This window comes from Eschscholzia californica, unplaced genomic scaffold (assembly GCF_041429995.1).
Source record: "Eschscholzia californica isolate CP2 unplaced genomic scaffold, dmEscCali1.0.p SCAF_1, whole genome shotgun sequence".
NCBI lineage: Eukaryota > Viridiplantae > Streptophyta > Magnoliopsida > Ranunculales > Papaveraceae > Eschscholzia > Eschscholzia californica.
The window spans coordinates 23,206,857-23,233,053 of NW_028238198.1; the positions used below are offsets into that span (position 1 = coordinate 23,206,857).

A 26,197-nucleotide genomic window follows, 5' to 3' on the forward strand; every position below is an offset into this window, starting at 1 on the left:
ATTACCGTAAGTAAATCACTACCGTGGGGATCTGTTCCGACAACTTCACGAGCCGCGACACCTAAGCACTCCGACGACGGTTACCCTTCTATTGCCCACTTTGACTTTCTTATTTATATTTGACCGAGTATCTGACTTGACCGTCGGAGCCCCCTTAGGCCGGCACCATCCCGGTGTCCCAGAGGCTTCACGATCTCTTCTCTCTTTTTGTGTGCAGGTTCTTTTCGACACGTAGCCGGTCCCCGAAGCATCCGACCCGACCCGACAAGACATTTGACCGTCGACCCGTTGACTGTCAGACTTTCCGACCCGTAGACGTTTTACCGTCTACAAGTACTTAGAGCATCTCCAATGGGACACTCTAACAAACACTCTATAAATCCTAATTGTCAAGTGTCAATAGAGATTCTCCTTCATAAATGCCCATATAGAGACACTCGAATTTTTGTTGGTCTCCAATGGAGATCTCTAAAGTCTCTACACTTAATACACATGTCCCTCTTCAATCCAATAGATAAAAAGTAGTTGAAAAGTAAGGTTTTCTATTGGTTGAAATTTTAAAGTAACACTTAGAGAGTCTCAAGTAGGCACTCTCATTTTAGAGTTTCTCTCACTAGACACTCTATAATAAATGTGTCCACCTCATAATAGTGTCTAACAAAGTGTCCCATTGAAGATAGTTTTTAACAAAAACTCCAAAATGTCATATGTGGCACTCTAAGTGTTAAAGATTGAGTGTCCCATTGGAGATGCTCCTACATGAACTTAGATAATCCGAAGAATTACATGAACTTAGATAATCCCATGTTGATATTCGAAATAGACATCCAAGGAATTACATACACTTAGACAACCGTGAAATAAACTTATCATAACTACCTATGTAATACTTTAATTTATAACTTATCATAACTACCTATGTGATTTTTTTTTTTTTACAATTTTTCTAATCAATCTATCTTTCTAAAACTTAATTTCAGATTGTGCGAAAAAGAAAAATCGAAACTCTAATTTTTGTAAAATCCTATACAAATTAGAAGACTTTTATTTAGTTAGGACAATCACAGAGCACACCATTAATTTGGGTTCATTAATGATTTATTATAACGTTTTACAGGTAAATTATTTTAAATTTGTGCTAATTACTTCGCGTGTAATTTTTTTTACTTCGAATTTGTGTAAAAGGGCCTCGACTTAAATTTGGCACTGGGCCCAAAATTGTCAGCCACGACCCTGTGTTTGGGTTTTCCTTTGGTAATATTCGTGATCGGGCTAATTGAGGTAGTTTGGGAATCTTTAGATTTTGTGATTGGTAAATGTGATATTTAATTGTTGTTGTCGAATTGAGGCTTTGTATATGGAGTAATAATTAGCAAGCATTTGTTATGATCTTCCAATGAACTTATAAAGGGTATTACGTTTGGTTAAAATAAAGAAGTACTAATTTTTTCGAGACTTCTCCATTTCGGAAGTTTTTTTTGTCGTTTTAGAATCTTTTGTGGAAAATTTAGTCAAAATCCTAAAAAATTTGGACTTTGGTAAAAAAAGACCAATCAATTTTTTTGTCTTCAGCTTCCTAAGTACTTTTTAATTTCCAACACCTTGCGACAACTTTGCAGCCTTGCGACAACTTTGCAACATCTGGTGACAATTGCTTTACAATAGCTTTGGAGCGTCTTGCAACACCTTACAACACCTTTGCAACATGTCTTGTAACACCTTACAACACCTTTGCAACACCGTTGTAAAAATATTAGGGTTTAAACCAAACAAAATACAAATATTTAGATTTTTGACAAGCAAAAAAAATTAGTACAAAATTTGGTTTAAAAAAAAATATTAACATGTCTTTTTAACTAAAAAAGTTTAAAATTGGGTCGGCCCAATTTCCTGTTCTTTTGTTATGGTCGGTGATACAACAAGCGAATGAGGTCGTAGATGTGAAAGAATTTGGGCCTAACTTTTAGTTTGGGCTTAAATAGCTTGGGTTGATGGTGCAAATTTTTTTTTTTTGAGAATTCGACTACGATCTACGTTAGTCATTACAAGGTATTGATGCATCACGAAGATGTAATAAGCACGATAACCGCCTAATTCAAATCAAGAATGAAAGAGGCCTAAAGTCCGACAACAAAGAGACCTAAAACCCGACAAATTATTACATTGTTTATAGCCTAAATTACATAAGATAAATCTTGATGGCAACTGCTTCCACCAAGACTCGATCCCACGATCTCATGGACTTAAGAGGGGTGCGAATCGTTAGACCAAAGGGTGGTGGACAATGGTGCAAAATAGCAACACACACTGTTTTGACTAATTATTTGTTGGGAATTGTTAAATGCACTCACCACTTTTTTGTTATATGCACTCACGTTTCCTCTCATTTAAACAAAATTTACCTTTGATGTGAGGGCATATGACAAAAATAGTGAGTGCATTTAAAATTTCCCTTATTTGTTTAACATGGATGGAGTCTTCACAACATATTCTAATCACAAGGATGTTCATGTGAGTACAAGGTATTACATTGAAATATTGAATGAGTCCAGACCTACTGGGAATAGATGCCTAACTCCATCTAGTTATTAGATCAAATAAACCTACTATGGGCTTACTTTCGATATTTCATTTTTTTTTTTCGTTTCAAATAAAATATAAAAAGTAAGGCCATAGTATGGGATATGATCAAGACCTAAGTTATTATGTTATTGTAGTTTTTTTTGTTGAAATAAATACTATCATTAATGAATAATACAGTTATTACAATATTTGTCGATTAAAATACACGGAATATTAGTCCACTTCTTATTTCTATTCTTCTTTCTCGCCCATTTAGCTATCTTGTCTGCGAGCACGTTGCAATCTCTATTAATATATTTGAAATGCACTTTCTCGAAAAGTCGTCTGATTCCCCGTATTTTCTGGATATGTGACATCGATTGCCAGTGAATTGAGTGCTTCTGGTTATTTAAGTGATTGATGATGTTGATATTGTCGCTTTCAATGATGATTGACTTGAGGTTTTGATCCTTTGCCCATTCAAGACCCTGTAAAATAGCCTTCGCTTCACTTTCTTCACTGTTTCTAGCCCTGGTAGTTTTCACTTGTGCTTCGATGAATTTAGATTCAGTGTTATGAGCAATCAAGCTGATTCCCACATTGGATATTACGTTCACAAACGATGCGTCAACATTAATTTTTATGAAATGTGGGGGCGGTGGTTGCCATTTATCTACAGTTTTTTGTTTCTTTTTCTCTGTATGTTTTTTGTTTCTCGGATATGCTTCGATCATTTTAATCATTTTATTCAAGTCATTTATCTCATGTTGAAAACAGTGGTCACATCTAATTTTCCATATAATCCATAGAATGTTCGCAAAGTGTAAATCTTCATTCGTGAAACCAAGGTTTGAATCATTCTCCCAGGAGAAGATCCAATCCCTGATCGAAGTAATATTCTCCGAAATAATATTAAGGTGAAACCAGATGTTCTTAGCTAGAGCACAGTGGAGAAGTGCATGCTCTATAGTTTCAACGTTATTGCAGTGAGGACAAGTTATGTTGTTATCGATGTATTTGCCAATACGATCTCTAACCGGGAAAGATTTTGTGCATATTTTCCATATGAACATTTTAATGCGAGGAACAGTGGGGAGAGCCCAGATGAACTTCCAATTATGAGATATAGTTTCTTGAGTACTATTATTGATGCTAAGGTGTTGGTACATGGATTTCACAGTGAATTTGCCCGATTCCGTAAGCTTCCATTTGATCTGATCATTTCCTTCACTGTTCATAGGGATGCCTTGATGAGATTCTGAGTAATATTATCAAAGTTAGCATTAAGAGCTTCTTCATTCCAACTATTATTCGTGATGAGCTGGGAAACCTTCGTCAGACTAGATTGATTGTTGTTCTGAATAACTTCTGTAATTCCTGGGATCCAGTGATCTTCCCAAATGTTAATGTCTCTGCCCGATTGCACTTCCCAAGTAGCCATGTCATCAATAATGGAGTAATGCTTCCTAATGGTCTTCCAATTCCAAGAATGATGTTGCTTCGCTGGGCCCGGTTTATCCGTCAGCGGAAAATATTTAGCCTTGAGAAGTTTTGCCCACGACTTTCCTGGTTCAGTTTTGAGCCTCCAGGCCATCTTAGATAGGAGAGCAGTGTTATCCAGATCTGGTAGGTGAATACCCAGCCCCCCTTGGTTCTTGGGTTTGCAAATATAAGACCAGGCTTTAGTGCAGATACCCTTCGACTTACCCCACCAGAAATTCCTTTGAGCGGACTTGATGCGTTTGCAAATCCCTTTCGGGATTGCAAAGCACTGCATCTGATATCGGGGTACGGCCGCCGTAATGACCGAGATGACCACCGTGCGACCAGCTTGAGACAAGAAAGAGTGATTCCAATTGTTGAGCTTACTCGTGATGTGATCGAGAATATCACTGAACACCTTAGTCTTTTGAGCACCTATAAAAAGCTGAGCTCCTAGGTATTTCTCCGAGGTAGAAGCATACTTAACTTTCAGCGTACGCATGATCAGCCTCTTGAACTTAGGGTGAGAATTCTTGGAGTAGAAAATATTAGACTTCGCATAATTAATTAACTGACCCGAAGTAGCACAAAATTCCCGAAGAATGGTCTTGAGGGTATGGATGTTATCGATAGAATTACAACCAAAGATTATGCAATCATCCGCAAAAAGCAGATGAGAAATCTCCATATGTTCTCTGTTAGTGGGGAAGCCCTGAAATTTGTTGCCGTTGTTATTGATCAATTTACGACTAAGGCCTTCCATAGCGAGCGTGAACAGGAATGGAGACAGAGGATCACCTTGTCTAATACCCCTAGAGGGATAAAAAGTGGTTCCTGACCTACCATTCACCAGCACAGCCATGGATGCTGTCGAGATGCACGTATGAATCATTTTGATCTAGTGATCCTCGTAGCCCAAGTTTCTCATAATATCTATGAGGAAGTTCCATTCAATTCTATCGAAGGCTTTAAACATATCCAGTTTGAGCCGAAAATAACCTACTGCTCCTTTCATTCTCTTATATGAGTGAATGATCTCCTGACCTATAATGATATTGTCCGTAATCTATCGGCCTAGAACATAAGCTGCCTGGAAAGGGTTTATGATAGTGTTCAGCGTATGTTTAAATCTATCAGCCAGAATTTTTGTGATGATCTTGTAGGTAGTGTTGAGAAGACTGATAGGTCTGTAGTATGCTGGAGTCTGAGGAGTGGGGGTCTTGGGAATGAGGCAGATGTGGGTATGGTTGATCTCCGGCGGAAGGTAGGCAGTCTCGAAGAAGTTATGGACCAGAGAGTAGATATCTGGACTGATCGTGTCCCAATTGGATTGGAAGAAGAAGGGAGGATATCCGTCCGGTCCTGGAGCTGCTTCTCTTTTTATACTTTGAATTGCCTGATCTATCTCTTCTTTACTTGGAATGGCTTTAAGCTGCATATTTTGCTCTTGGCTGATGACTTTATTGAAGAGGTTGTTATTAGTAGGGTCCTCGATCGGATTAGTAGTGGTACTAATATGGAGCAGATGGGAAGAGAAAATGTCTTGGATATCTTTAATTTCTTCCTTCCAGTCTCCATTGCTATCTTTAATAGCCGTAATCTTGTTGGTTCTATTCCGTTGAATGGCTTGAGAATGAAAAAACTTAGTATTCTTATCTCCTAAAGTGAGAAAGTTGTTCCTCGACTTTTCTTTCCAAAGACTCTCATGTTGACTGTAAAATTCTTCGAGCTTGTTGTTAAGGCTTGTGTAATCCTCTTGGGAATTACTGTTCTGCATCTGAGAGATAGTCTGTTTAATATTATTCTCTATGTTCTGGAAGGTCTTCTTATTCCAATGAGTAAGTTTCCTACTCAACTTCTTAAGATTACCCTGAATGTTACTATTATTGTGACTAGCTTTGATGCAATTCCAATTAGTCTCAATAAAACTGTGGCAATCCGGGTGCGTCATCCAGGTTCGGATGAACTTGAAAGGCTTAGGACTAAGCTCACTGGGGTCTCTGCTATTAAGGAGAATGGGCGCATGATCTGACCCCACCACTTCAAGGTGACTAACCATTGAGTTTTGAAAATGTTGAAGCCAATGAAGGTTTGCCAACCCCCTATCTAATCTTTCTTGTATCAGGTTTTCCCCAAATTGCTTATTGCTCCACGTGTATGGGGTTCCTTGATACCCTAGATCCAAAAGACCCAAGCGGTTAATGATGTTCATAATCTTAGGCATATGCGAGTTAGTAGTCTGTGAACCACCACATTTCTCTTGGGGGTCCAAAATACAATTTAAGTCACCTATGACAATCCAGGGGTCATTATTAGAAGAACTAAGCTCATTAAGAGTGTTCCACGGCTTCATCTTGTTGCTATTGTACATCATGAGTTGATTATCACGATCTAACAGTCGATTCACTTGGTCATTGTAATAAGTAACATTATGCGCATAAACTTGAAATCTCACACTCTATTGAGTAAAGTTTCACCATATCAACCCATGATAGTCTCTGTCATAATAAAAGTGATACATTGTTTAGATTGTGAAAAGAAAATTACACGATGCACCGTATATCTCGATAATTTATATCACATATATAAAAATTACGTTAAATTGAAGTGGTCATATATTTTACTAGTGCAACCTTATCATATATTAAATTAATGAGTATATGATATCAAATACATATCCAAGTGTTCCATAGGTTATGACTGATGGGCCTAGAAAGTTTCCTAAATAGGTCACCACCCGCAAGTATACGGGCGTCAAGTAATAATTCCGGTAAGACCGGTTCGTTCCTCAGAGACTAAGTGAAACCTATTCTAAGACTTGGAAGTAAGACGGTTTTGAAAATGGTTTTTGTGGTTTTGGTGATAAAATAATAAAGAACAAAATAATAAAACAAATAATGATACAAGGAACTCAAATGGGGGGAGATGACCTAGGGTTTTTGGAATCCACCGAATAACTTACTTTTAAACACACGAGATCAACTGACTAACTCTCTCGTTTTATAACTCAGAATTTCGGATAATGAACTATCCTAATTCCGGGAGATGTTTTCGTTAAAACCGAATAAAACATAACAATGTAATCATTTTATTTTAAATAAATAAATCTCTAAACTACTATTTATCAATTAATAAGTATGAACCGTCAAATGATTTAACATAAGCACGATGCATCAAATCGAAAAGTATAAATAGTGAAAAGAAAATCTATTTATCAAACTAAAACGAATTAAACTATGAAGTATTAATCAAGAGTTAATCAATAAAAATTATATCTCTAAAAGATCAAAAATGGGTTTCATCGTAAAACCCTAGATGAGAGATTTAGCTATTCATGATCAACGAGATTAAAATTAATAGAAGGATAAGAGAGAAAATGAAAGAAGAGAACTAAACTTTTTCTTGCTCGGAACTGTTTTCCCTTTGTAAACCAAACAGTCTCCTAGGGAAAATTATTTTCCTACAAAGTGGGAAACTTATTTTCCAGCAATTGTTGCAACCAAACGCGGTCTTCTTCTTCCTCAGAAAATTCCTCTTTCTGTCTCTCTTCTCTGTTTTATTTCAATCAAAATAACTAACACAAGCAAATTGAAAGATGAAGACTTTATTAGATGAAGAATTAGAAATAATCTTCTCTCTCTCTACAAAAAATGCTCACTGTTCTCTCTCTCTCTCTCTCTCTCTGTTTTCATAATTCCTCTCTGTCACTAAAAGAAATACAATAGGAGAAGAAGATAGATAATGGTCTCTCTCTCTGATTTATTTCTTGTTTATGTTGAGCTGAAGAGAGGACCCCCCAAAGATGAGATGTTCCCTCTGTCCCTGTTCTTCCTGTTAAATAATCAGAGAACCAAATTCGAAATCCTCACAATCAATCAACAACTCAATCGGATCCCTTCCAAAGCAACTTTCCAAACAATATCTCTCTCTAGAAATATTTTGATCAGAGAAAAAGATTCGGCCAGCTCTCTCTCTCTCTACTGTTATAGAATAATAGATTGAGGTTATGAGAGAGAAGAGAATTTCCCTGATTTGTTTCGTCTCCTCTGTCCAAACCGACTTCCTTCTTAATCAAATCTTTGATTTCTTTCCATCTCTAAAATTATTTCCAGTCAACCTCTCCTTGCTTTGCTGTCTTTAGAGATTTCATTCTCTATTTTTATGGGTGTATTATCCAGCCAAGAACTTCCTCTCTCAATCTCTTCATAGTAACAAAATGTTGGGCTCTTTCCTCTTTACTCTGTACTGGTATCTTCTCCTTCAAAATCTGACTTTCCATTTTATTTCTTTCCTTTAATCAATCTTTCTTTTAGGTAAAGAATTGCTTACCTTTATGTGCTTTCCTTTCCTGCATAAATCTCCCAAAGAGATAGGTTCTCTTTTTCCCTCATATGTTGTTTGAAAGAAAACTTCCAAACTCTTTCTCTCTCTAATGGAATATTGAATATTTCCTTCCCAAAAGATTTCAATCAATCTGTCTCATTCTCTCTATTAATGGTGACGAGATATTAAAAGATGGGACCCGTTAAAAGATCACGGGTGATAAAAGATAAATGGAACTTCCTGTTTTGATTTGTTAGCTATTAAGAGGGTCATAAGGTGTAGCATGGGATAGTATAAGAGGTTACCATGGGATTCTAGATGAAGCCACGTGTCACTCAAAAGATTTCAGCCTTTAGATATTTCGGCCTACTTAATTAAATTGCACCATGTAACGTGGAGACAACATCTAACAAAATGCCGAACAGACACCGAGCATACCCAACTGTATACCGAACATCTCACTCAGCGTACACATCCTCCAACTCAATCGGTGCCACGTGTCGTATAGCAGATGATGGTCAATTGATTTTTTTTCTTACCTAAACTTTGACCCGTCCTAATTTTCGCCTCCGGACTCCGATTTGACTTCCGCTTTCGCCGTCGGGTTGGTCTTGGACTCTACTTTTCAATCGAGTACTAAAATTTCCAGAATACCCTCATCTCTTAATGACAGAAATGCCCTCAAGTGTGTCTTTCTCCCGATTTTAGTTATTTTCACACCGAACTCCGTATAAGACACCTGAGAAAGAAAATCAAACAAATCATCAGAGTAACTGCTCGAACTGGACTAACTAACCCGAGTTAAGAGATTCAGATGGGACATTTTCATGTCTCATCAAACATCCCCAAACTTAGATTTTGCTAGTCCTCGAGCAAAACAGAAAAATACAACTAAACCCAATTCACCACTTTCGTAGGGAATCACGATTGCACTTAGCACGTGCAACAAGCCGTTAAACCTCTAGGTTACCCTAGAGGACGAGTTTTGTCTCGTGAGGGTTTGCAGTGAATGTACCCACAAAATTCAGAAATTTCAAAATTCAATAGGGTCTAAATATGATATGGACTAAAAATGTTTATCCGGTAGACTTTCGAAAGTTAATAGAAATGAAATCTAAGTCGACCAAACCATACAAATGCTAAAAATTCCTTCATTAGTAATCAAGACCCGAAGTGCACGTGACCAGCCAATATGAGGATCATTTCAGTTCCGAACAGACAAGACCTCGATTACCTTCTCAATACATTTCGCCTCGACTACTGCCTCACGGTCATACGCTCAAAAATTAAAGTCACTCAGAATGGTTCACTCTATGTGTTGGTATGAATATGAAGGAAGACTCAACACATGAAAAAGACGGACTAAAAATTTTGTGGACGACTGATCTCAAAGAAAGGAAACAACCACTATTACGGAATGGGGAAGCTAACAAATTCTTCTCACCTGATCTACTTTCTAACAATGCTTCCTAGAGGTCGATGGAAACTAAAGATGATGTGAAAAGAACTCCTGAGAACTCGACGTCTTCAAATCTCCGAGAACGACTTCAAGGGATAAACACTCAAATACAACTAAACAAAATATTTTTTTTCTTTTCCTTTTTCTATTTTTTTTTCTTGTTTGTGATTCTTTTTCCTTTTTTTTTTTTTTTTTTTTTTTTTTTTTTTTTTATACGACTCATAATACAAATACTACTTTCTTGACATTATTCTTTCCTTGGTAATATTCTCTTCATTTTGCTTCATGCCTAATTCTCAGGATTCTAACAAATGGATTTCTATCTTCCTCTAGTTGACACTGTTTTCAAGTTTCTCAGACTACAAGAGAAAGGTTCGCTTCCTGATGACATCCCTAGTGGTTGTAAAATTTGAACTCAAGAGATCAAATGAGTTCTTCTTTCGAAATTACGAGGTTGAGTAGCTCTTCACTCTACTAGGAATTAGCTCAGAAGAGATCACTCAAAACAACAAGAAAGGCTCAGAATCTCACATAGGTTAAGTCTCCATTAGTGATCGATTAAGTTCTCTCGGAAAAGTCAACTCTTCACCTATCTAACACTCACATGGCTAGTGCACAACAACTCCAAGACTCGAAATTCGTGGAAAAACCTTTAGCAAAAGTGTAGTACAACCAACTAGACTCTATGACCATTAGCAAGCAAAAACAACTAGACTCACATTTTCAATCCAAAAATAAAAATTTTGAAAAATTTTTAAACCTTTTGAATTTTTGAAATAAGGACTTAGCAAAAATTTCAATCTCCTATCCCCAAACTTAAACCGAACATTGTCCTCAATGTTCTGAAGACTATGCAAAAAAGTAACAGGGTGAAGGGAGAGATATTACCCGATTCAGCGTCCTCTGCATGGGTTGCCTCCCAGAAAGCGCTAAGTTTAACGTCTTCAGCCAGACGAAACAGATGATTCGAAAAATGGAAAAAATTATACCTACTGGATTACAGAAGTGTAACTAACTGTAAACCAATATTCGATACCTCTGTGGGTCCACCCAAAGCACAAAATATTCAGTGAACGATAGTCTCACATTTTTGTGAATTAGTGATAGTGTAAGTGAGACTATCAAGTAAGAAGGACAATCCCCAAACTTAGACGACAATAAGGTCGTTAAGTTTGACACCGCACTAGAGAGAGTACAGATTGGATTGAATGGGTCTTTATATGGATGATCGACAGAGGGAGTGAGTGTTTCAAAATCTACACATGGTTTCGAGGGACAAAATACAAAGCAATCTAGAGGACTATCAACGACACCTGGACTTAAATTGGAGGTCTCTAAAACAAGTACTTCGGGTTTCTTCAATGGAGAAACCTTAATATCAGACTCACACTCCCTAGAAGTCGGTTTAGATAAACCTTCTATACTCTCTTTGATCGCGATGTACTCAGGGTCCTTAAAGAATTCTATATCCTCACCAAAGTCAAGCGAGACAATGGTCTCATTTAACACATTTATCAACCATGATTCATCGTCCTTAAGCGAGTCAGACGACTGCAAATCAACAACCTCTTCATGATGGGACCACGATCTATCCATCTCTCTTTCAATTATTATTATTATTATTATTTTTTTTTTTTTTGAAATCGAAAACCGAGGAAGCACTACGAAGATCCTATAGAAAAGTACCCACTAACAGGGGATTCGTGGGTGATTAGAAAAATTACCTCCCGTTCAAGACGGGCGACGACCTTTGTAGACGACCCGGGCCACTCTTCCCTCAAGTGTTCGAACCCGAGGCTTCATTTGATTTTCGGTTACAATTTAAAAGCCCTCTAATTTAGGGTCAAAACTTTAATCCAAAAATAAAAACTAGAAAGTCTAAAGTCTCTCTTTCTCACCAAAATAAATACAAAAAAATAAAAACTGTAAATTTCTCCTTTTGAGGTCCTTCTCCTTGTTGCGCCTCCTCTTCAGCTCCTTAGTGTTCTGCACACCAAAAACAGAGAAGCAAGTCAAAGTATCCAAAATTTAAAACTTACCAAAAATAGAACTTTCCAAGATTAGAAAAAATTTAAAACTTAGTCCCCGGCAGCGGCGCCAAAAACTTGATGGGCCTAGAAAGTTTCCTAAATAGGTCACCACCCGCAAGTATACGGGTGTCAAGTAGTAAACCCGGTAAGACCGGGGTCGATCTGCAGAGACTAGTCAAACTTATTCTAATACTTAGAATTAGTACGGTTCTTCAAATGGTTTTGGTGATTGAAATAATAGAGTAATAAAATAACGAGACAAACAAAAGAGATAACGAAAATGAACTCAAATGGGGAAGAGGACCTAGGGTTTCGAATCCGCCTAATCATGGTCAAATAAAGTCGTAATCATCAATGACACTACAAAGTTGAATTTCTCGAATGATAATAAGTTAACTAATGACTGACAACTAATAAGCATCGACCATAAAAGAATCTAATCTAATGATGGTGGATCAAATCGGATGCACAACCATGAAAACAATATTACCAACGAGGTCAAGCTCATTCATCACATAACGGAATTCTAACTATTGCCTATCAACTTATCAAGCATCAATCATAAAAGAACTTAATCTAATCATGATGGATCAAGTTAGAAGCATAAACAATGAAAGACAAATTGCTACGATGATAATAAGAGCACATTACGATCGTCAAGATGAGTAAGCTATCATCATACATAATAAAGACTTCATCAAAAACCCTAGGCAGGAGATTTAGCTACACATTGTTATTGAATAGATTATAAAATGTTTCACTCCACTAATTAAGATAAAAAGAATAAGAAAAAAAATATCACCAGACTTCTAGTTGATGAAGAAGGTGATGAACATCAATGGAGAAGATGATAGATTTATTAAAACTTGTTCACCATTTGTTCCTCTTTCTCTCTCTCTCTCTACATTTTATGAAAACCAGTAAAACTGAATGAAAGAGTAAACATTATCTCTCTGAAATTCCCTCTTTCTCTATACAAAATATGCTCACTATTCTCTTTCTCTCTCTCTGAAATTCTCTCTTTACATTGTCACAAAAGAAGATGAAGAAGGAAATGCAGCTCTTTCTCTCACTAAAAGTTCTGTTCTTTCCCTCTCTTTTCTCTGTTCTGTTGAGAATCTCTCTTATAATCTGTTTTCTATTCTTCTTCCTCTTCTAAAATAATTTCTTGAAGCTCAAAGAGGAAGAAGAACAGATTGGAAATCAAGTTTGTGTCTCCCTGAAAGATGAGATTAAAGATAAGATGAAAAAATCCTTCTCTCTGTTCTTCAATATATATGTAAGAAATAGATTTCTCCTATCAAATCTGAGTCATGTCTATTTCTAGAAGAATATCCAACACCTTCTTCCTCTCTCTAAAAATCTTCCTCTGATTCTAACCTTTAATATATCCAGCTCACACTACTTCGGAAATCCCTCCATAGAATCCTCATTCAGCCAAGAAGATGAAGAAAATATAAACCTGACTTCTTTCTCTAGGGAATATCTCATTCAAATCCTCTCCGAAAATTTCTTTGTCTCAAGAAAATATATTCAGCCAGCCTATCTCTCTGTAAAATTTTGAGTCAATGTGATCTCTCTCAATATCTTCTTAACAAGATCAAAGAATCTCCATCAACCTCTGTCTTAAGCTCTCTTTCTAATTGGAATGAATCTCAAATCTCAATCCCGATTTCTTTCTTAACACTGGAAATCTTTCTCTCTTTGTTTCCTCTTAAATCTCTGTGGAAGATTATCTTTCTTTCTCTCTATTTCCTATATAAATTTCTAGAGAGAGAGGGAACAATAACTCAAGGAAAGAAAAGATTTTCCTTCCTCATTTACCTTTATAATTAGCTCAGCTTCTTTCCATTCATATTGAGTGCTAGAGAATAAGAAAAGAAATCCAAGAATGTTAGGTAAATTAATTTGAATATCTCTTCCCATTTCTCTCTCTACTGCTTGCATTCTGTTATTGTAGAGAGAGAATAAAAGGAATAGAGAAAAGAAAACTTCCAAAATATGGGCATCAATCAGCTGTGCTTGCTGGAAATTAGATGTCACGTGAATGAGTACTTGTGGTGCATCGCGGAATAGGGAGAATAAGATGAGACCGGCATCCGTCCTTCGGATTCGCAAACTAACGGTTCTAGCCACTCGGGTGTACGGAGTAAGTGTTGCACGTTACGTAATATCAAAGCCATAATCTGTAGGCTACTGTGCAATGCGGCTATTCGAATATAGTATGGCTCTCGGCTAAAAACGTGCCAAGCAGTCCCGAAGTTATCCCTTTGGTCAACAATTTGACCCATAATTTGACTTGCTCTATCTTTCTCATCCGGATCCCGATTTGACATCTGTTTTCTCTAACGAGTTCGTCTAGAATCTAATTTTCAACGGACCACCAATGTTGACCAAAATTTCCATAATCACAAATGACCAAAATACCCTTTTGTGTGTCTTTCTCTCGTTTTTATATGTTTTTCGCACTGAACTCCATAAAAGACACCTGGAAAAGAGAAATACACAATTCATCAGAGTAACTGTTCGAAATAGACTAACTAACCCAAATTAAGAGATTCAAATGAGGCATTTTCATGGCTCATCAATGACTCTAGATCCTTAAACTATTGTACCTCGACATGGATGGGAATTAGAATCCTAACTTTTATCCAAAGCCCGAAAGAAAAAAGTGAAAAATCTATCTAGAACAAAAACCCATTATTATCACTTTTATTGGAGCAAGTTTGGTTTCTCTTTTTTGAAACAAATTTTTTATTCATCCCTTCATTTTGGGACAACTATAACCAGCAGTGCTAATGTGTCGCGCGCACTTTAGCGCGTTGTCCCATATAAAGGGATAACAAAGTTGAATATATTGAAAGTTTTTGTGCTTTTGACACATGAGAGCGGGTTAACGTGTGAAAAGAGATAGTAGAAGAAGAGAGAGAAAAATGACAGAGAGGAGAAAAGAAAGAAACGAGATAAGGAAATGAAGAAAAGAAGAAAAAAATAACATACACAAGAGTAAACGAAGAATAAATGATATGAAGACAAACTCGCTAGCATATGGGCACCCAACCTGCTTGAAGTCGGCTAGCCATCTGGTACGAGTGGTTATAGAAAGGATAAGAAAGTAAATTGAGTGAAAAGAAAGCGATACCGAAGGAAAATAAAAATCAGAAGTTAACCGTAGGAGTCAGTTTGGAAGCTAGTCATTTTTAGGAGGCTAGTTTGGTGAACAGGCTATCATCAGGGACCAAAATCTAATTAACTCCTAAAATTACCATCTCTCCCTCCGTTGTCTTCAGTTCGCTAGCTGTGTGCCTGTGTCCATCCTTCTCTGCCTCACTCTCGATAGAAACACTCCAGCAAAACTGTCTCAGGTACTCTTTATCCCGACCTAGGGTTTCAATTTTAGGGTTTCAGGTGACCATCGTTCCCAACTTAGGGTTTCAGTCAACCATTTTGTGTTTCGATTTTAGGGCTCACTTTCACATTTGCTTACAATTGAACTTTTACTTAGTTAGTACATGTTACCTGAAGTATGTTCTAGGGTTTATATAAAACATAATTACTTTCTCTCTATGCGAAATTTCCACCATTGATCATCTCTAGGAAGAAAAATGCTGAAGTTGAAGCTAAAGACTTAGTATGAATTAGGGGTTCTGAAACTTAAGCAACTTCATCGATCATGAAACTTGATGAATCAGCTTTAGTGCTTTACCCTCCTTCCGTTCCTCCCTTTTAAATAACCCTAAACCTATTTCTCAAGAATAAAAACGAGTCACCTGCTGACTCGGCGAGTCAGCAAAGCTTGGGAACTTGATAACTTGGCTGAGTCGACCTAAGTAACTCGCTGAAACCCGAGCCCGAGCCGATCCTCGAGTTACTCGGCCGAGTGTGACTGCCTAGATCTTCACTTATCATCGTTAGGGTAATTCATTTGGGTAAAACATGAATCACTTATTTGATATCAATTAATCTGTCAGGGCGAACCTGAATCACTTATTTAACATCAGTTGATCCACTGCTATTGTAGTTATTAAGTCTGAACTCCAAAGTGACGGTGATAGGACATTTATAGTGATCAAAATATGATGAAACCTAGTAAACTCTTGTTAGTATTTAGGAAGCCAAATAGTCTACTGGTCAAAATATGGGGCTCATATGAATTAACTCTTTCTATTTTGCGATACACATATTAGAACTATAAATTCTTAGTAAAACCAAGTGAATTTAATCCAACGGCTGTGAATGCCTTCGGAAGAGGGTCATCGAGATGTAATCTCTCCGTAACTTCAACTGTTTGATTGTATCCATCGGATTCATTAGGTCTTTCGTCTTTGAACAAGGAGTAAGATGTCTTTCCAATCCATTTGAATTTACACTTTACAGAGATAGAACAAACGTTCCCTTTTCTTCGAGAAGGGAAAGAAGAGGAACGAGAAGCAAAAAAGTGGAAAAGAAGGAGAAAGGACGTAACTTACGAGTTTTTAGTTGATGGAGTTGAATACGGGGGAAGCTACAGGTTTGTTTTCCCTTCCTTCTCCATTTTTCATAGTTTTCTTGTTTTTTCTTCTCAATTATTTGAAAAGTACAAGATCAAAACAAGCAAAAAACGAAATAAAGGAAGATATGTTTCATTTGTTAAATGGATAATCAATTTACAGTAAAATAGTAAACTATTAAGACCTAATAATCACGATGGAAAAATGTTAACATTCTTCGGAAATTCCTAATCATCTGCAGAAGCAAGTGATGACTTGAACCTGAAAGAAACAATGTACTTCGAGTTTGAGTTCAAGTTCCAAATAGTTTTTTCTTTTCAGTTTCTCTTTCCAAAAGACTCTCTTAATACCCTGAACGGTTTCAGCACCTTAAGAAATCACGTGCCAATATCACCAAGCACTTATAAATTATTTACTTGTGTTCCGGTGTCAAATATTTGTTTACCTTGTCATGGTGTTTCTTATGTTGTTGCAAATGTGCAGGTAAGCCACAAATGATGCATAAAAATCGGTTGCAGGAATTTGCTCAAAGAGCTGGCTTACATCTTCCCATATATCAAACTATTAATGAAGGGGCTCCACATGCACCCAAGTTTAGATCTTCTGTTCTGGTGGATGACGTAACCTACACGTCACGTCACACATTCACACAACGCAAAGAAGCTGAGAAGGATGTTGCCAAACTTGCTTTCGAGTCTATCTTTCTAAACCTGAAGGGAAAAAAGTGCCCCTTCTTTGATGAGGTTTGTTGGTTACAAAATTTTCAATTAACTTCGTTGGGGTTGTTTTATTGCTCCCCAACAAGTTTTATTTTATGTTAAATTAGTTTGGGTTGAGTGTGCCAAATTTTTTACTTAAAACATGTTTCAAGAAGTAGATTTTTATGCAGAGTGGTAGTTTGCGAATCTTGATAACGAATTAGTATATAATTCAAAATAAATTAAAAGTTAAAGTTAATGTTCGTTGTTCTGAACCCGAGCTGATCTCTTCGCATTTGAATATAAAGTAGTTTAGTGAAGAGTAGTGATTTTAGGGGCTATGAGTTGGAAAATTGCAAATCATGGTTTAGTTAAGAAGATCAAATTTCTTCACATTTTCTTCAAACATCAAACCTTGATTGAAGTTCCAACTAACTCCTATTTGGGCTCAGTTAGCGTAAGTAGATTGTTTCTAAAAATGAATCTAAATTATAGGCACTGTAAGTTTAATGGTAACTTACATTGTGAGGATAAAACTTGAGTTCAGGTTGAATCAACTCGCTTATTTACCAGTCAGTATGATACCAAGGTCTCACTAATCAGACCGTAAATTAGGAACTTGAAATAAACTCGAGGTGGAGGCTACTATGAAGGTTTACACTTACGAATAACCTTATAGATTTTCAGCTATGGCCAAATAAATAGCTGAGTTAAGTAAGTAAACCTTAGGTTAACTTGCATAACACCGTAAACAAAAAATAATAATGTATCAACTTAAGATGTTTTCTCATTTTCTGAACAAAATAGTTTCTACTAAAGGAATATACTTAATTCATAAAATTGAAACAAAACTTAAACTAAGTCATTGCCGGCTGTATAACATATTAAGCCAATCTATCATTTTATAGATAAGGGAAACAGTCCTTTCACTAGGTTTTTTAATCTTAATCTAAGGTAGAGACCCAATTCGAGTAGGAAGCTACTTCAAACTTATTTGTGCCACCAGTGATTTTCAAAGAAGCAAGTAAAAAAGTATAAGTAAATAAAGGATAACAAATTAAAAATCACAATTTTTCCAGCAAACTCTATTAGAGTATCCAATAAGTTCATATCTAAACATCTAACTGTTCTCTGAGATAATTTGTTACTGATATTGTTTCTTGTTTACCTTTTGAATAGTAATTGTTTCTTGTTTTCTATTCCAATTGGACAATGCTCTTTAAAGTTTGCGGGTCAAAAGGTTACTTCAAGTTGTAGCTCGTGTGAGGGTACTAACTCCTTTTTATTTAAGTAAACCTACCTAAATGGAATTCATAAAGCTCCATTGCGGCTTGCACATTATTGTGATCTGTTTTGTTACGGAGTGGCAAACTTTTGTGTCATTGAGTGTCTTTTGGATGGAATGGTCTGTGCGTCGCTCATAGTTATGCGTGTTTGTCTACAAAAAAAACATTGTCCATGTTTCAGTTATGTCATGTTTGAAGCATGTGATAGATCTTCACACATTGTTTCTTCCAGGAGATGAAATTTTGCAAATCAATACTCAATGAGTTCGCAATTAAGATGAACCTGCCACTGCCCACTTATATAACGAAGAATATACAAGGGCTGCTTCCAGCCTTCACCTCGTCTTTAGAATTCGACGGAAAGACTTATACTACTCCTGTGGCTCCTGCTTGTAGATCCAAGAAGGAGGCGGAACAGTTACTGGCACGCACAGTACTCCAATCTATTCTAGGTATTTCATAGTTTAGCTTACTCTTTGATAAATGCGATATTTGTTACCAACTTATACTGATATTCTCAGTTCATCTGTTTTAAATATTTTTTTAAATAGAATAGTGTCAGCTCCATGTGGAGACCGTGTTGGTGCTCAACTGCACATTATTAGTCTTCATCCTGATGATCATAATGAGAGTGGGACTTCCCCTAATATGTCAATGACATAATGATGTTGCATTCTGTTAAGCGACATTTTCAATGCTCACTTTTTCATTCTGAATCTCACTAATTTAAATGTATCATTCACGAAGTGCCATCTCGTTATGGACTCTTCTTACGTAGTGAGGTGAAAAAAGCATTTTCCTGATCATTTTGCTGTAATCAGCCTGTGGCCTGTGGGGACAGCAAGCTTTATGGAAGCTTATTCTTTTATGGTTTAAACAAGCTGCTTAACTGTCAACACTTAACTAAGTTAGGAATGAGAGGATGCTATGTGTTTTATTTTGTGTTTGTTATGAGCTATTGGGCTCAATTCATCTGTGATTAATTTAGTTTACTTGATTACCGTAGAGCCCTGTGTAGCAAGAATAAGGTCAATTAGACGGAACTCGTCTTAGAATCTTAGTTAATTCATTAAAATTGCTTTAGGACGAGTTTATGGTGAAATTATTCTCTTCCTCTCAAACAAACTACTTCAACGTATATGCTGAGAGACCTGTTGCTAACTTTTTGAAGTACTATGAAGATTCTAATTCAGGGATATATCTTTTTGAAATCATCAAATCGAAAACCAAACTTTGTGAGGCGTCAACCAAAACCAAGGAGTCAGACAATGCTCAGGACACTCGCATGCAACCTCTGCTGAATGCAACGGATGATTATGAGAGTTTTACAGGGAAACGAAAAGAATTTATGAATGGGTCGACCTCAGAATTTGTTGAGAATGCTCCAGTTGTACCTCCACCTACTTATGAACTTAAGCGGCCTAAAACCGAAATGTTATGTGAAACAAATACTGATCTTACAGGAAATGTGGCTCCCACATTGAATCAACCTATGAATGGGTGCCTAACCATATTGGTAAGTTAGTTACATATAATTGGTTCTTGTCCGTATCATGCATCAAAGTCAATCAGTGAATGGGGTTTCTCTTTTTCAGCCTTCTATCAAGACTACTGATTTTTATGTTGGGAGAATTTATCCGAGAATGAAGAACAGGAAGAAGAAGCAGAAAAAACCACAAGCTGATGATGGGCAGTAAGTTTTTATATTGTATTTATTTTCATTCTTAAATTTTCGCCTTGTTCTAATTGTTGTCCCTTTATTGTTCTTACTCAGAGTCTGCTCGTTTTAAATGTAATTTCTAGAAACCATTTGCCCATGTGGTTATGAGGATTTGCATCACAATTACTATTAGGGTTAATTGTTGTCCCTTTATCGCGTCTTACTCAGAGAGTTTGTGTAGAACATATTATTGTTTTCCTTCATTTGGGTAATCCAAGGTTATATTAGAAACGAGAAACAAATACGATCGTAGTTTCATGCCATGATGACCAACATTTGGAAGTATTTTTTTGTCTGCTCATTTTGAGTTATTAATGTTCGATACCATCGAATGATAGCTTACTAATTCTTCTTGTTTTAATTTTTAAATTGTAGCGGACAGATGATTCCACTCGCACCAGCCCAGGTACCTCTTGTTCCTTAAAGTTTGAGAAAAAATGGGAGATTAAAATAGAAAATGTGTAGTGCCCTAAGCTGTGGAACTTTTGTCTACTCTTAGTGTTTATCTATGTTTTTTAGACTTATTAGATTATGTAATCTTAATAATACTTGGCCGAGTTCTGAACTTCACTGGTTGTTGTTGTGAAACGAGTTATTTGACTGTTTTCGTTAACTGTTTATCTATGTTTTTCAGACTTATTAGATTATGTATTTGTGTTTCTTTCGACAAAAATAAAACTTAGGTCATATCCTCAGCAGTTATGATCTTAAGGAAAAATAGATTCAGACAAAAACAATCAGTTAGAAATCTGACTCGAGTAAATATATACCCGGAACTGATAGGGGGACTCCCCTGTACATTCCCTCTAATAGGACATGCAGTATTTTAGTTTTTTCACAGTCTAAAAGATTGGAAAAACAGACTAAAGTACTCCTCGTCTTATTAGTCACCTCATCAATGAAGTATGTCGGAGTGTCACGGGGAAGTCTCCCAATCATTTTTATATATACCTCAACTTAGACCCCGAATCTGATTAAGAAAAGACAACTACCTTGGCTTTTATAAAATCTACATGGGTTTAAAAGTTCGCGAGGGAAGCGAAAGAGAAAAATATGGATATCAAAATTTTCAATGAAATTACAAGACATGTTTTTGTGCTCATCAAAAGAAATCATATTGGATAACATATGAGGCATACGACCATTTTCACAAAAATAGTAATTTTTTTTTTGACAAGTTAGGTTGCATAGTATTGAAAGGTATTGATTCAAATATTAGTCAACCAGTCAAGAAGTCAAACAATTGACTTGAGCAACACATGCCGGAACCACAAATACATACGAGCGTGAATTCGCTAGAACCAACAGATGGGTGGATTCGAAAGAGCTCTGTCATGTGACCTGGGAACGGGAGGTAGACACGAATCTCCTAGGCACCTTAAGTTCTGTTACGACTTACAAACCAGTAAAAGGGCGTATCTTTGCAACTTTAGCCTTGGAACAGGAGGTTTGCAGAAGTGTGCTGTAAGCTTTCATCTCTATCCTACCCTGGAGGAAAACTGATTAAGAGAATATCTGCTTGTCATCTCAAGAAAATACAATCATATGACCATAATAAAAAAAATCCACTAATGCGGGCTTGCCACGTGGCTTTTAATCATTAAGCAGGAGATCTACCACCACTATCCACACCTATGTAACTACACAAATTTACGAAGAAAAGAGATCTGCCCCCTGAACCTTTGGTTTCTCATTAACACTTAATTTGCAAGATTGGGCTGACTTAAGCATCTTAGACTGTCATTGCAGTTACCCTCCCATCAAGTCATTGACAACAAGGAGAAATCGTTGAACAAAAGGTAACGAGGACAATATTTTGGAAGATATCCTAAATACTATTTTCCGACATCATCTCGTATGATAGTCAATTTAATAAAAGCTATGTGTGTCCCACTGATTCAACAATTATTTACAATAGTTTACATAGGACTGGAGGACCGTTCTAAAAGATTAAGTGAATTTTAACCAAATACACTATAACTTATTCTTTTCATCTAAAAACTTACAAATACACCTATGTTCTAATTGTCTCACCTAAAAAAAGGGGTGATGAGTAAAAAGGACAAAGATTAAGGTTAAACGAGAGAAGAATCACGACACAACCCGGCACCGTCTGCAAACGTACCTGCATCTCATTGCACGAGAAAAAGTACGCGATTCGGTTAGAAGATCTTGTTTCAAATTTTACAGTTGTTACACCTCTAGGAAATAGAAAAATATACATTAGTTTTTTTTCTTTGTTAAGATCACAATTAATACATTAGTTGATAATGAGATGGAGTGATTTCACGTTTTTACCAAAATGAGCATCTTAACCGTTTGTCACTTTTACAATAAGTTGTATTAATCAACCGTGTATTGACAATCATCACTACAATTGCTTAGGAGGGAGGACATTAATATAGAGATAATTTCTAAAAAGGTCAAAATAATATTAAAAATGAGTAGAAAAGCACACAACATTTGAAAATTATTATTCAGGTCAAAAAGTGTGCAAATACTAAAATACCCTTTTTTGTCATTTTGTGTAACTAAATTCTTTTATTTTTCTTTAAACTTTAAATCGATATAACTTTTGTTTGAGATGTCGGATTTCTATAAAAATTATATATTTAGAAATGATTTTTCATTAGCTTTCTAACAAGATCCACTTTCAATATTTTTTTTTTTTTAAAAAAATCCAGAAAAAAAACGGTGTTTTTTTCCTTTACGTTTTTCTGCAAACGTGTTTGCAACAATTTGTTATGCAAACGTGTTTGCAAAAATCTGTTATGCAAACGTGTTTGCAAAAGTCTGTTATGCAAACGTGTTTGCAACAATCTGTTCTGCAGAAAAATGACATTTTTCTCTTACGTTTTTTTGGCAAACATGTGTTTGCAATAATCTGTTCTGCAAACAAGTGTTTGCAAGCGAGTTCTGCAAACATGTGTTTGCAAAAATCTGTTCAGCAAACAAGTGTTTGCAAACGAGTTCTGCAAACATATGTTTGCAAAGTCATATAAAAATATACATGTAGAAGACCCAACTGCTTGAAACTCGGGGCCTAATAGAGGCAGGATAACATGTAAAGGAAACAAGAGAAATCAAATTCATAATCAAATAGTGGCCATTTTTGCAATTTAAAGCTACAAAGGAAATACAACTCTACATAGTCAAAAGAGCTCGAAGAAACGAGAGAATTCTAGCAGGTTTGCACTTTTCTTCTCATTTTGTGATCCTTTTTGCAACATTAGTGAGCATTATAAACTGTTTGGTAGAATGCTTTTCTTGAGGAAGACTCCTCTTGCATCCTAACTATTTCAGCATTGTGTAGCCTTTGGGCCTCATGCTCGGTCTGCAAACAACAAAATAACACCAATTTAGAGATTAAAAATGTGAAACCGTTGGCGTACTTGACTATAATGCTCAAACCTCCAACGATTTTACTAGCAACTCAATTGTCTGGGTTCAGTTCAAGCAAAGCAAGAAGTCTCAATGAAATCACTATGACAGTTCAAAACCACAAAAACTATCAATCTTTTGACCAACTTATCAACCTAAAAGAACTTGACCGACTTACTAACAGAGTCACAGTTATTAGCATTTATGGTCAACTCAAACAAATATTTCGATGATTCACCATTATTGCTTCGCCTAGGTGTGTTTTAAAGTCAAATATTTTAAGAAGGGGAAATGTTTAAAACTGTTGCTAGCTCTTAGGCCTTGAGGTACACCTAAATCCATTTTGTAGCTTTATGAATTGATGTTCACAAATCACAATTGCATTAAATGGTTTGACTTTGTATTGCCTACTCTATTTAGTTTTGTAATTTTGCTTGTTTCTTAACATGGTTGTTGTGTTTTAATATAATTAAGTTATTGAAATTTGAATGCATAAGCCCGAGGCTTACCTTATAGACTTCAACTTCGTGATTTCCGCCTCTTCTGCCCCTCTTGCTTCGCATTCGAGGTCTTCCAGCAACCGCAACGCGTGCAAAGACTAGTCAAACTCAACTACTTGCAACAAAGACCACAATGATTCTGAGCACAAACCTGACGCTGAGCCAAGACCTCCACTTGTTGTCTATATGCTTTGGTTGCAAAGTCAGCATCCCATCCTGATAACATTGATATTTATTAGAACTTTATTAAAACAACTACAATTGTACCTAATCGAACCGCTTAAATTTCTAATTTCTTATACAATCGTCTAGCTCCAGTAGTAGTCATATAATTAAGGAAAATTTGTCAAACCCCCCCCCCCCCCCCCCCCCCCCCCCCCCAAGTCAAATACTTGTCAAAGAGGATCAAACAATTTTTTAGTCAACTCCTAAAGGTTTGCAAGGGTTTGAAGATATTTGCACAGGTTTGCACGAGTGAATTCTGCATATTTTGAAGTTCACAGGGAGCCCAACCCAGAAAAATACATATTTAACATGGAGTACAAGCTTAAAAAAATATACACGTGTTTTCACCAAGACCAACACGATATTGGTCTTCGGCCCAATTTCCAACAAAACTGAAGGGGCCTATGGTAAGCTATGTTATTTGTGATGTAATGCCAACCACTTAACAGACAAAGTAGAATGCATAACAGAACATTATAGACCTCAAGCTACAGAAATCCCATGACTCATTAACTCTTGCTTATCAGTTATGTAACCTTAGATACCATAACTCATTAACTCCCACAAAAAATGTGGCAGCAGGTAAATAAGATATACCTTCATAAAGGAAAGGTTCCTCATCATCATCAATCTCCACTTCCATATCCTCCTTGAACTTTTCAATTCGGTCTAGTTCCCATTCTATCTCCTCAATAATAACTTAGAAATGTTGATTTGTCAATTAGTGGATCCCAGAAATCTAGAAACCTCATAGCATAACGGTCGATTGGACGGAGCTGCTTTTCAAATGACGAGCTAGCTTGTCCTGCTGCTGTCAACTGCTTTACATCAGCTAGCATGTTAACATCTTCATCACGACTAGCTACAGTGAGAGTTCTCTACTCATATGGTTCAGTTCAAACAAAGCAAGAAGTCTCAATGAAATCACAATGACAGTTCAAAACCACAAAAACAATCAACCTTTTGACTAACTTATCAATCTAAAAGAACTTGACCGACTTACTTACAGAGTACAGTTATTAGCATTTATGGCCCATCAACTCAAACAAATATTTCGATGATTCACCATTGCTGCTTCGCCTAGGCGTGTTTTAAAGTCAAATCCTTTATGAAGGGGAAATGCATCATCGACAAGCTCCATTTTGACCCCGTTCAAGGCTTATGCAATTGGTGGGATATCAAGCATGTGCAAGATTACAGGCTGGTCTGGCCCAACATCACTCCTCTAGCGACTATTTGTACGAGAGCATACCCACTTTGTCCTGTAAAACACCAATTTATCTAATTAGCTAAGTTCAGATTCAGTAACTTTAGTTGATCTTGGATCAAGAACTAACTGTATCACATTCAATTATACCTAAGGATCATGAAGAAAGTACACAATAAAAACACTTCAGGTATCAACGATTAAAGCATACTTCTTGGATGAGGCTTACACCATGTACGGAAATTCAAAGAATACACTGATCTTTTTCTGAATGAATCATTAAACATATGTTCTCTTTATCCTGTTTTCAGCAGGGAAAGAAGTAGGAAATCTATAGAACTCTTCAAATAACAGCTTGATATTAAAAAGAACACAGTAGACAACATCACTCCACAACAAACAAGCAGTGAATGAAAAACAGTTTAGAGTATTGAACTGTTGATTATAGTTCAAATCAAGTTAGGGTTAGAAAAACAACATTTTTACAACAATATCAAATCAAATCATAGTTAGTAAGACAAAGTAGATTCAGATTTATCAAATTGAACCCAATAACCAGTCGTTATGCAATGTACAATAAATTTTCAAAAACAACAAACCTCCCAAAACCAAACCTTAGATTCATTCATAGTTGATTGAAACCCCAAGAAGGACACTTAATCTTTTGGCGATCAAAGACGAACATAAATCTTTTCTCAGGTGATGAATAAGAAACTAGGGTTTGTAAAAACCTATTAATGGAGATTGGAGAAAAGAAAAGAAAGGAAAGAATCGATTTCAGTCGACTAAGGGAGAGAAAGCTAGAAAGAAGGGAATTATCGGAATAATTCTGAA

General features: G+C 36.3%; 2 protein-coding genes and 1 long non-coding RNA gene across 5 annotated transcripts; 1 reads left to right on the forward strand and 2 right to left on the reverse strand.

Annotated features, from left to right (window-relative positions):
• Positions 1-5,110: 5,110 nt before the first annotated feature.
• On the reverse strand, positions 5,111-11,422 carry LOC147565253 (uncharacterized). Its single transcript, XM_086650280.1, has 2 exons — positions 11,111-11,422; positions 5,111-6,502 (listed from the first exon to the last, which is right to left on the reverse strand). The coding sequence occupies exons 1-2, from the start codon at positions 11,420-11,422 to the stop codon at positions 5,111-5,113; spliced, it is 1,704 nt and encodes a 567-aa protein (XP_086506406.1).
• A 3,667-nt stretch (positions 11,423-15,089) lies between these two features.
• On the forward strand, positions 15,090-20,663 carry LOC147565254 (double-stranded RNA-binding protein 4-like). The gene is made up of 7 exons (XM_086651736.1): positions 15,090-15,221; positions 16,234-16,366; positions 16,830-17,089; positions 18,563-18,782; positions 19,512-19,846; positions 19,926-20,023; positions 20,426-20,663. Exons 2-7 carry the CDS (start codon positions 16,339-16,341, stop codon positions 20,472-20,474), a joined length of 990 nt encoding a protein of 329 aa, XP_086507862.1. The 5' UTR covers positions 15,090-15,221; positions 16,234-16,338; the 3' UTR covers positions 20,475-20,663.
• A 2,452-nt stretch (positions 20,664-23,115) lies between these two features.
• LOC147565255 (uncharacterized) lies at positions 23,116-26,197 on the reverse strand. 3 transcript variants are annotated; one of them, XR_015237089.1, is made up of 4 exons: positions 25,978-26,197; positions 24,754-25,418; positions 23,941-24,147; positions 23,116-23,384 (listed from the first exon to the last, which is right to left on the reverse strand). It is a non-coding gene; the product is annotated as an uncharacterized LOC147565255 (long non-coding RNA). The 3 variants fall into 3 exon arrangements; XR_015237092.1 differs by having other exon boundaries at positions 25,963-26,197; XR_015237093.1 differs by lacking the exon at positions 25,978-26,197 and adding an exon at positions 25,514-25,939.